The sequence below is a fragment of the Hipposideros armiger genome, unplaced genomic scaffold, assembly GCF_001890085.2.
Source record: "Hipposideros armiger isolate ML-2016 unplaced genomic scaffold, ASM189008v1 scaffold_1393, whole genome shotgun sequence".
In the NCBI taxonomy this organism is placed as follows: domain Eukaryota; kingdom Metazoa; phylum Chordata; class Mammalia; order Chiroptera; family Hipposideridae; genus Hipposideros; species Hipposideros armiger.
Window position 1 is genome coordinate 40,449 of NW_017732743.1, and position 11,791 is coordinate 52,239.

An 11,791-nucleotide genomic window follows, 5' to 3' on the forward strand; every position below is an offset into this window, starting at 1 on the left:
CCCCAACACTGTTCCCCTTCCCCAATTTCCCAGTAACAACTGTTAAACGTAAGCAAATTCTTTCCTGAGTTCTGTGAGCCTTTTTACCAAATTATCCTATCTAAGGACGAGGTCATCAGAAACCCTGATTTATAGCTTGTCAGTCCGAAGGATAGATGGCAACCAGGGACTTCCAACTGGCATATAAAATCAGGATAGGATGGTGGGATGAAGTTCTTTACCATGTGGGGTCTGACCCTAATTCTGAATAGTTAGTGTCAGAATTGAATTAAGTTGTAGAACACCCAGTTCAGGTCCACAGAGAATTTAATTTCTTAGTGTAGAACAAACCCACATATTTGGTGTCAGAAGTGTTGTGTGAGTAGAGAAACGAGTTTTTGTTTAACTCTCACCTCTGTTTTTATTGCTTGCCTCTATTTCTTCTCACCTCAGTAAATGTTTCTTCCATTTTCCTGAATCACTGAAGGAGAAAGAGCCTGGACACACAGATGCATTGACCTCTGATATTTAGAAGACTGAACTCCTGTCTCTCTCAGCAGGTGGGAGATAAGGAAAATATTCAGACATTAAGTTTCTAAAAAGAGTATGCTGTCAGCATAGCCAGGGTGATTTCTGGAAATTGTAAGAAGCTCTGAGTTTCTGTCACCTGATTGGTTGAGCTCCATTGTCCCGCCCCCTTGTTCTTCAATAAAGCACCTACTGAAGCCCTTCCAGCCTGACTCACTCTACTAGAAGCCAGGAACAGGCCACAGGACAAGGGTCTCAGCGGCTGGTAAGTTAGAAGCCTGACAATTTAAAAATGATTATTTGAACATCTACTGTGAGGCAGATGCCTCCTAACCTCTAGAGCTGGCTGTCCATTATAGAATACTCTGCTTCATCTGGTCATTGAACTCTGGCTAATCTGACCTGAGATGTACTGTAGTATAAAATGCATTTAGTATATTCAAAGACTTAGTAAGAAAAAAGAATGCAAGATAGCTCATTGATAATTCTTAAAATGGTTATGTGTTCAAATGATATTGTTTTCATATGTAAAATAAAACATATTATTACCAAACTTAATATTTTAAAATTAGTTCCTTTTACTTTGTAAAAAATTGTAAGTCACATATGAGGCTTTCATTCATGGTTCTGTTGGACAATGTTACTCTAGATTGTCTCGTTGAAAGAACTGAATAGTCTTCTGGAGGATACTTACTAATGTGGAGGGTATTTGGAATAAAAAATAAAATGAATGGACAAATAAACAAGAATAGTGCCTGGTGAGATAGGATGTACCTGGGATAGCTGCTTAGCACTGTGGGTCAGATAGGACCTCTCTGACGATATAATATCTAAACTCAGATATGAATATTCAGAAAGAGCCAGAAAGAAAGATTAAAAGAAAGAGAATGGTACACAGAAGGAACAATAGATGCAGAAACCCTGACATGGCAATGAACTTGTCATGTTCAGCAGTCAAAAGAATGCAGTGTGGGTACATCACAGTGGGTGAGAGGACAGTGGAGGGGTGAGGTTGAGCGATACACAGGACAGATCACCAGTGCTGGGTAAGCTTGGGTTAGGTAGGAGTCTTGAAGCCATTAGAGTGTGTGGAGCAAAATAATGTCATGATACGATTTGTGTTTTTAAAAGATCATTTGGCTTCTGTCTAGAAAATGGATTGAGGGGGAGTGGCAGCATCAGTAGAAAGAACAAGCTATTTGCAAGGTTAGTGTCAATAAGCAGGCTGACGAGAGCCATGGACAAGCGTAGTGGTCACAAGATGATTCCAGGTGTGGATTAAATTGCTTTGTAGATACAATTGATTGGCTTGACTCAGATTGGGTGGTCAGGGAAGGGGAATTCTACTGAATGTTTAAGCTCCAAAGAGACACAGATTATTGGAAGATATGTGGCAGATATGGGAGATAGAAGAATTAAGCGGTTGGTTCAGGCAATGTTAGGTTTGGAGTGCCTATGGGAATCCTATGGGGAGATGCCAAAAACTCAGTTGGTTATATCAGGCTAGAGCTTCAGGGAGAAGCCAAAGCTGATTACTTAGATCACAAGTTATCACTGCAGTATTACAAGCCACGAGACCAGATGATATCACTTATAGGAAAACTAGAGGATGGAGGGAGGGAGGTACAAGCCCTTGGACACCCCAAAATTTAAAGGAGCAAAAGCTAGTAATTGGGATTGACAAAAAGTGACTAATTGAGCTATAAAGATAATAAAGAGGCTGTATGTGCATTTTACCATTTCAAGGCATAAGAAAACTGTGTATTAAGAATTGGAAGTGGTCTAATGGGTCCTATGTCACAGAGGTATCAGGATAAGAACTGAGAAGGCCTCACTGGAGTCAGTGTCATGAGGCCATAAGCATCCTTACTGAGAGCACAGTCCGTGGAGTGCACAGGAACAAAGACAACTGGAGTGCGGTTAGGAGGAAAGGGGAGGGGAGGAGGTGGAGACATGGCCTCTGAAAGTCTGGCTGTGAATCCTCCTCACTGAAACCATCTTCTAGAGAAACAGGGCAGAAGCTGGAAAGGAGTATGGGCTGAGGATGAATTCTTTGTTGAGGGAAGGGATATGATCATGTTTATGTCATAGAATTTTCTAGTAGAAAGATAATCTTTGGGACATTTTGGCAAAAAAGATATAGTGAGGGTAGTTCTTGGGAAGTTGAGAGTGGGAGGGTTCAGAACAAATATGGGGAGGGAATAGATGAGAGCTCTTGACTCCCTGTGTCACCTGGAATGAACAAGAACTCTACTCCCTGTTACAGTTGTGGACAGACAGGAGGAACTGTGTGAGAAAAAGCTAAACAGGTCACAACAAATTGTTACCATTTTTTCACTAAAATGTGAGGCCAAGGTATCAGCTGAGAGCAAGAATGGAGGAGGATGTTAGAAACTTGGAGGAGAATGTTAGAAACTTGGAGGAGAAAGCAGAACTGAAACAATTATTTCAAAGCATGAAAATGCAAATATGATGAATAGAGTAAGCGAGTTTCCATGCGAAATCTGTGGTCATAAATCCATTTCAGCCCTTAATAATTGTGACATTGGATAGGTCACTTCCCCTGCAAGAGCCATGGATAATGACACTTATCCAAAAGCCAGGATGTTGTAATTGGAGATGATAAATTGTACATCACCTCTTAGGGCTCAACAATTAATCATCATAATCCATCTGAGTACCATCTGGGGCACACAGGTTCTCTCCCCAACTCTGCAACTAGGCTGGGCCCATAATTTCACAACTTTGCCTCACTGGACTTCTCCACCTGTCATTGCACAATCATCCTTCCTTGTTGTATGAACATTTTAAACCAATGATTTAGAGATTATTGAGCTCATCATATCTTTTGAATACTTTGTAGCATGCTGAGTGGGTGGAGAAAGCCTATTGAGGAATTATACAGGGGAAGAAAGTTAAGAGTACATTTCTGGTGGAACTCATTGGCCTGAGCTCAAATGTAGGCTCTATCTCTTTCTAACGGCAGGCTTTAAACGATTAATGGGACCAGTTTCAGTTTTCACTTCCTCATCTGTACAATGGTTATACTAATGACTTCTAACATGATTCCATCTTTACAGTGTCCCAGAGTATGCTCAGTGATTTACACAGATTCACACTTGCAACCCTCGAGGGCCATGTGAGAGGAGTTCAGAGTTAAAAGAAGAGCTCTGGGCCACACAAAATGATCATACAGAAAGTAGTAACCATGATTGTTATGGCATTGTTCTTGATCTGAACTTGAACTTCTACAATGCATGGTCCAGGACTGAGTCCCAGGACACAGAACAGAGCCTGATGAGCACCAGAGTTCCCATGTGTTAAAGACACTCAGATCAGCTAAAGGATTTCCATGTGTTATCTCACCTGATCCTCACCTAAAATTGAGTGCTCACCACAAAGTCACCGCATTCTCTAGAGGGGGAAACTGAAGAGATGTCACTGAGTCTGCCCTCATATTGGGCAGGTGTTAGACATGAGATTAGAATACAGGTTGACTTAAGTGCTGTGCCCAGTACTCCACACAGTAACAGTCACTCTCAATGGGGGCATGATTTCTTCCTCAGGAGACATTTGACACTTTTGGTTGTCACCAGTGAAGGGGGTTGCTACTGGGATCTAGCAAAAGGAGGCCAGTGATGCAACTAAACATTCTAGAAGCTTCTGGATAGTTCCCTACAACAAAGACTTATCCAGCCTCAAATATCAAGGTTAGGAAACCCTGCACTGCATAATGCAACATCCCATAGAAGCCCTGTGAGAGTGACTGGTGAAGGCAGGGAGAAAAGAAGCCAGGGAGAAAGAGAAGAAGGGAGGGAGTGAGGCAAACTGTCGTACCAGGGTATGCTCATCCCCAGATACCTCTGGGGGAACTCTTGAAAGGCAGGACTTGAGAGTGGCAAACACAGTGTCTCTGGAAATGTTTCCATCTGGCTTTCAGACTGGCTGGGCATGGTGGTGAGCATACTGCTGAAACCCCTGGGCAAGGGTTATTCCTCGGTAAGACAGGGATGATAATGGATGTCTTGCCATATTATTACAAAAATTAAATGTGAATAGATGCTGAAAATTGCTATTTCTCCTCAGGAGGCAGAATAGCCTACACCAAGATGATATGCAAATTATCGTGGCCATAGAAAATAACACTGGCTGCTATATAGAGATTTTTTTAAATTATTTTTTATTGTGAAATACACATTTTTTAGAATTAGTTTCAGCTGTACAACACAGTGCACTAGCTATACTTTATACCTCTCAAAGTGACAACCCCCTTTCCCCAATCCACCACCCCCCTTTCCCCAATCTGCCGCCCCACTTCCCCCCCAATATCATACATATCTATTACAATTCCCGTTACTCCAGTCCCACACTATACTCAACATCCCATGAATATATATATATATATATATATATATATATATATATTCACTTATAGTTGACATACAATATTATACAACATCGGCTTCAGGTGTACAGTGCAGTGATCAAGCCTCTACCCCATCCATGATGCAGTCTCCCTAGCAAGACATGTGACCATCTGACACCCTACAAAATAATGCAATGTAGATTTTTTGAATGAGGTTCATGAGTGTGCATTTTGACAGCCACCCAGGACCGTTCTGATAAAGTTCACACCACAGTATAAAGAAATTTGTTGGTCAAGTGTCATGGCAAGGTGGGTCACACAGACATTGGGTTGAATCTGGAGGCAATAATTACAGATGTGACCTGGTCTAGAGGCAGACACGACATTTTTGTGCATTTTCATTCTTAAGAGCAAAGAAATCCATCCCAGGACCTCCCCAGAATATCTTCCTGAGTGTTAGTGTCCAGGATTTAGTCAGGTGCTCACTGCTAAAGAATCCCTTGCAAAGCAAAGGAAATTCCAGCTACTACTGAGTCTATCAAGATTTGCATCAAAAGATGGAGAGGGCTGGCCGAGTGGCTTAGTTGGTTAAGAGCTCGCTCAAGAGATTGAGCTCTGAGCAACAGCGGTTCGAATCCAGCCCGAGCTGAGCAGCCGCTGAGTTGCCAACAGGTAGCAGGATAGTTCAGCTAAAAAAAAAAAAAGATGGAAACTCCTTCAATGAAGGGTGAGTAATGCATCAAAATTGGGGTGTAGCTAGCAGAGAAGAATGCTGGTTAGGTGGACAGTGAATGCTGGTTAGTCTGTCATAGTTGAGTGTGAAGAATGAATTGGATTTCAGTTGCAGCTGAATTGTAGGCCATCCTGTACCATGTATTACATAAGTGACCTTTGGCAAATCTCAGAATGGCTCTGAATATCAAATTATTTTTATGAAAGAGGAAATAATGGACATTGTAGAGTTGTATGTAGTACAAACTGGATCCCCATAAATATAACTAGATCCCCACTTAATGTAATACTGTCTCCAATAAAAACCCCACAAATAAAACTAAACCTACTACTTTCATATTCTTTATGTCACTGAGCTAAAGCTAAACAATAGGAGAAAACCGTTGCATCCCAAGCAGAGAAGAGCTCCATATCAAACACAGACAATGAATAACAGAGGGTTGAATGCAGAGATAAGGCTCCCTTTGCTGACTGCCTCCCACACAGAATCCACGGGATGTAACACATTACTACATATTATCAGTAACTGTTCAAGATCCTTCAACTATAAACTAAAACCACTCTCTGAAACTTTAACTTGAAGATGAACCAAACAATAGGTCAAGGGTTCTCACATAGGGGAGGGCCAGGAGCTGGGAGTCTGGGGGTACCTGGGGCAGGAGGAGGTTGCAGAGCCTGCCAGCACCTATGCACTGAGTCATGGGTGGAAGAAGATGTGATCCCACAGACTCCGGGTCTAGTGCTTCCCTCACTGTTCACAGCTGAAGATGCCGACCACCAACTTTCTGTGGTCTACACACCTCAGCTCAGTACTTGGGTGGTAGACAGGAGCCTTGTAACCTTCTCACTTAAGTAATCAGCCTGATAGGTGGAGTGCATGTTCATAACCATAGGAATATGGAGATCTATCCTTTCCCAAGGGAATAGCCAAGAAGCCCCAAATTTACAGCATGACTGACCACAGGTGCGGTAGAGTGGGTATTCTTTTAGGAGTGGGAGCCATAGTGGAAGGTGAAGTGGGCCTGAACAGGGATGCTGTAAGGTGGCTTCGCAGCTAAGAAATGGCCATTGTTGAAATGTTTCAGGTGTGGGCAAGATGGAAACCAACTTCTCCAGCCCTCTGAATGGATCTGAGACGCTCTATGAGTCTACTGCATACAGTGTTCTGCAGTACTTCTCACTGGTGGTGCTTGGAATCACCTTTGTGCACGGCATCCTGGGTAATGGGCTCGTGCTCTGGGTGACTGGATTCCGAATGGCACACACTGTCACCACCTTGTGTTTCCTGAACCTGGCCTTAGCTGATTTCTCCTTCACTGCCACTCTACCATTCCTCATGGTCTCAATGGTCTTGAGAGAACAATGGCCTTTCGGCTGGTTCCTATGCAAGTTAGTTTACAGCGTGGTGGACATAAACCTGTTTGGAAGTGTTTTCCTCATTGCTTTCATTGCTCTGGACCGCTATATTTGTGTCCTGCATCCAGTCTGGGCCCAGAACCACCGCACTGTAAGTCTGGTTAAAAAAGTGATCTTTGTACCCTGGATTCTTGCACTAGTCCTTACCTCGCAAATTTTCATCTTCATGACCATAGCAAGTGATGGAAGAGGGAATACATACTGTGCTTTCTACTTTGCATCCTGGGGTGACACCCCTCAAGAGAGGCTGAAGGTGCTCATCACGGTGTCCACAGTCAGATCGATCATCCGGTTTATCATTGGCTTCAGTGCACCCATGTCCATTGTCGCTATCTGCTATGGGCTCATAGCTGCCAAGATCCGCAAAAAAGGCATAGTAGGTTCCAGTCGTCCATTACGAGTACTCACTGCTGTCGTGGCTTCCTTCTTCCTTTGTTGGTTCCCCTTTCAACTGATTGCCCTTCTGAACACAACTTGGTCCAGAGAGTCATTGTTTCAACAGAAGTACATAATCTTTGTTAATCCAGTGAGATCCCTGGCATTCTTCAACAGCTGCCTCAACCCAATTCTCTACGTCTTTGTGGGCCAAGACTTCCGAAAGAGTCTGATCCACTCCCTACCTGCCAGCCTGGAAAGGGCCCTTACCGAGGACTCAGCCCAGACCCATGACACAACAACCAAACCTGCTTCACCTCCTACAGAGGCCGAGCTACAGGAAATGTGAGAGGCTGGGGGACATTTGTGAGCTCTGCCTGCCTCTACCCTTCTCCCAGTTCCAGCTTCATCTTATCGTGGGTCATACTGAGCCAGTCATCCTAAAAAATAATTTGGTGTCCCTGATTTGGGGGACATATGGTACTATCGGTGTCAATTTTGGTTTGAGGACCTCAACCTATACCCTGGGGACAGTGAAGGTGGGAAGAGAACAAGGGGAGAGAAGAGACAGAGTGATGGGGAATTTGTAAAGCTTTGATGAGAGTATATTAAGGAGAAAACTGCTATTTCACCATAAAATATTTGCTGTATGGGTTTTCTTAACTATTTTATTTTATCTGACCTCATAACTTTTCTATCCCTAGTTTAGCAATGGTTTTGTTTTTTAAATCATGAATGGTAATTAGATTGTATCAAATGTATTTTCTGCATATATTTAGATGATCATACTGTATTTATCCTTTCGTGTACATCATCATAAATTATATTTTGAATGCTAAACCACCCTTGTAATCCTAGAATTAACCACATTTGGCCATGAAGTATTTCATACATTTATGATTAATCTTACTAGATTGGTTAGAATCTCTGCATTTGTGGTTATGTACAGATGGATCTGTTCTTTTCCTTTCCTCCCATGTTCTTGTCAGGTTTTATATTAAAGTTATAATGGCCTCCTAAAAAGACCTGGGACGTGATTCCTCTGAGTCTATTCTCTGGTGTCAGGTCCTTTATAAATGTTTAGAGAAGTTTACCAGTAAAGCTAGTTGGGTCTTTGGGTTTCTTTACAAGAAAGCTTTAATAACAGGTTCAATTTATTTAATAGTTATTGGTCTAGTCAGATTTTCTATTTTCTCTGTCATTTTAGTAAACTGTAACGTTCAAAGAATTTAGCCATTTCATCCCAACTGTCAAATTTATTGGCATGACGAGTGGCGTGATGGTTAAGAACTGGCTTGGGACGCCAGAGGGCCCCGGTTCTGATCCCACATTTGAGGGCCAGTGATACTGCCCTCTACAGCTAAGATGCTGAACAACAGCTCAACCTGGAGCTGGGCTGCTGTGAGTCGCAGCGACGGCGTAGGCTGCAGCCCCTGCTGCAGTGGGTTGCCATGGGCTACCGTGTGTAGCCAGCAGCCAGCGTGAGCGTCCAGCAGCCGCAGTGAGAGGCCGTCCAGAAGCCGGCGACTGATCTGCCTTGCCCGGGTAGAGCGCAATGATGGTGCCAACTTGGGCCAGTGAAGCAACGTCCTCCACAAGTAGACTGAAGAACAAAACGACAGCAACTTCTCTGTTCCCCTTCCCCCAATTCCCCAGCGCTGTTCCCATCCCCCCAATTCCCCAATAAAAAATCTTTAAAAAAAACAGTATCACCCAGATATCACATAAAACTTTTGATGTCTAGTTAAGTATCTCTGACCTTCGTATCATGAATTGGGCCATGTCAGTGAATTCTCACCCCCATGCCAACAATTTTTACAAATTCTCATGAAGCTTACATTTTTATGAACAATTCAGATTTTGAGTTTCTGTTTCAAATAAAGTACTCTGGCTATTGACTAAAAACTTTATTTTTAAATAAATTCACCCTCAATAGTACACAGACTTTTTTCTTGCTTTGTGTAAATAATGATGCACAAATTGTCCTTTATTGTGTAACATATATTCCTGGCTCATTGGCAAACACCCACCCCCCTCCTAAAAAAAAGAACTCAAAATACCTGTTAGGTAGTTTTATCAAAAATCCTTCACCCAGGATATTAGAGTTTGGGTGGTGAGCACACAATGCAATATACAGGTATATTATAGAATTGTATACCTGAAACTTACACAATATTGTTAACCTATGATACCCCAAGACATTTAATTTTTTTTTAATCCTTCATTCATCCACTGTTTCACTCAGTCGTACTTTTTCTGCCTTCCCCTCATGTCACCCCTAAGGTTTTGCTTTTCCAATTCAGAGAAATTTACCCATTTCACTTGCATTCTGAACTCCTAGAATGTGTTTTTCACTCCCCAAGAAATGTATACACTGCGGGACGGCCGAGTGGCGCGATGGTTAAGAACTCGCTTGGGATGCCAGAGGGCCCCGGTTCGGATCCCACATATGAGGGCCAGTGAACACTGCCCTCCACAGCTAAGATGCTGAACAACAGCTCAACCTGGAGCTGGGCTGCAGTGAGTCGCCAGCAACGGCGTAGGCTGCAGTCCCTGTGGCAGTGGGTTGCCATGGGCTACCGTGTGTAGCCAGCAGCCAGCAGCCAGCGTGAGCGGCCAGCCGCCGCAGTGAGCGGCCAGCCGCCGCAGTGAACGGCCGTCCAGAAGCCGGTGACTGATCTGCCTCGCCTGGGAAGAGCGCAATGATGGTGCCAACTTGGGCCAGTGAAGCAACATCCTCCACAACTAGACTGAAGAACAAAACGACAGCAACTTGTCTGTTCGCCTTCCCCAATCCCCCAGCACTGTTCCCATCCCCCCAATCCCCCAATAAAAAAAAAATCTTAAAAAAAAAAGAAAAAAAAAATGTATACACTCCAATGTCCATCTAAGGTGGCCACAGAAAATAAGAAACAATTAAGAATTCCAAGAGGGAAATGCCAGCAACCATAAAGGATGGCGTACATCCTCTGGATAGAACCAGTGGTTCCAAATTGGCTAATTCATTTCTTCCACTGCCAGGGTGGGGAATTCTTACTATTCCCGCCACTGGCATAACTGCAGTACAACAGTACCTGCTACATCCTCTCCACTTTTCTATTCTTCATTGGAGGTTTTCATTGTGGATGCCCCATTCCCACTGCCCCGTGATATACTGAGAGAGTCTGGAAGCTGAGGACTCTTTGAAGTTCATGGAATGCTTACCAAGAAGGAAAACTTCCAGGCCTGATCGAATCTCAAATTCCAAAATAAAACTTTCAGGCTGTCGCTCTAGGATAGGATGGAACTACTTGTTTGGGGAGAAGAGTATACAGGGATATTGAACAGACAAAGGGGTAGGATGTGGCAGAGACTCACACTTCCTACCCCATAGTCATCCCCTTCATTCCTTCACCAGAAGTGTGTGGAAAGTCATACACCTAAAACAATCCTTTTTTCAGCCATCCTTCCAGCTAGATGCAAGTAATTTCTCAGCAATGAGATGCAATGCTTGTATCGCATCAGTACATACCTTCCTCATTCTTTTTAATGTTTGCGTTGTGTTCCATTGGATTGATGTGACAAAATTTAACCAGTGACATATTAATGAACACTTGTTTCTAACTGCTTCTCTGGACTTTTGACTAATACCCATTGTAAATTGTTTCTAATCTTTTGCTGTTATCAACAATGCTACTATGAATAACTGCACCACATGTCCCTTTATATGTGTGTGGGTTTATTAAGAGATAAATTAAAAGATCACACATGATTTAGTTGATTTTCTTGTACATGTCTATTGCTGGTGCTATAAAGCCCATTGCTACTTGTTCTTAAAAAGACAACTTTTCTTGGTATATAAGAAAAATCAATACACTGAACAGGAAAAAGAATCAATCCAATTAAAAAAATAGTTTCTTTGGGTGTGACAGTGGCATTATGACTATTGTTTTTAAAGTCCTTATGAGTTTAGTGACATAGACTTAAGTAACTTATGACAGATTTAAAATTTGCTTTAAAACATTCCAGAGTAGAAAAAAGAAAAATGAAATTGGAATTTATAGTTAATGAAGATAGTGACTCAGTATTTACTTTGTGTATACTTGAAGTTTCTCTTAATACTTTTTAAGACTCTACAATACCCAGCAACCCCACATACCCTCAATTATATGTATTCTTGCTCAATAATGTGTTCGCAAATTTTTGTTACAAAACTCTTCATAGTAGACCCCAAAGTTTCTCCAAAACAGAACAAGCAAGTTGTAGGGTATTCTTAGAGTAAATTACTATTCAGCAATAACTTAAAAACACACACACACACACACACACACACACACACAGGGCCGGCCAAGTGGCTCAGTTTGTTAAGAGCTCACTCAAGAGTTTGAGCTCTGAGCAACAGTGGTTCGAGTTCAG

At 42.5% G+C, this 11,791-nt stretch overlaps 1 protein-coding gene across 3 annotated transcripts in view; it reads left to right on the forward strand.

Moving 5' to 3' along the window:
- The window catches only part of LOC109377401 (N-formyl peptide receptor 2-like), a 29,609-nt gene extending 20,896 nt beyond the window's left edge, over positions 1-8,713 (forward strand). The window contains exons 1-2 of one of the 3 annotated variants that reach the window (XM_019633730.1): positions 658-772; positions 6,691-8,713. In XM_019633730.1, the coding sequence (XP_019489275.1) occupies positions 6,702-7,745 (1,044 nt within the window). In that variant the 5' untranslated portion in view covers positions 658-772; positions 6,691-6,701 and the 3' untranslated portion in view covers positions 7,746-8,713. Of the gene's footprint in view, positions 1-657; positions 773-2,288; positions 2,427-6,690 lie in introns of those variants that run through there. The other 2 variants (XM_019633731.1, XM_019633728.1) reach the window with 2 other exon arrangements.
- The last annotated feature ends 3,078 nt before the right edge of the window (positions 8,714-11,791 follow it).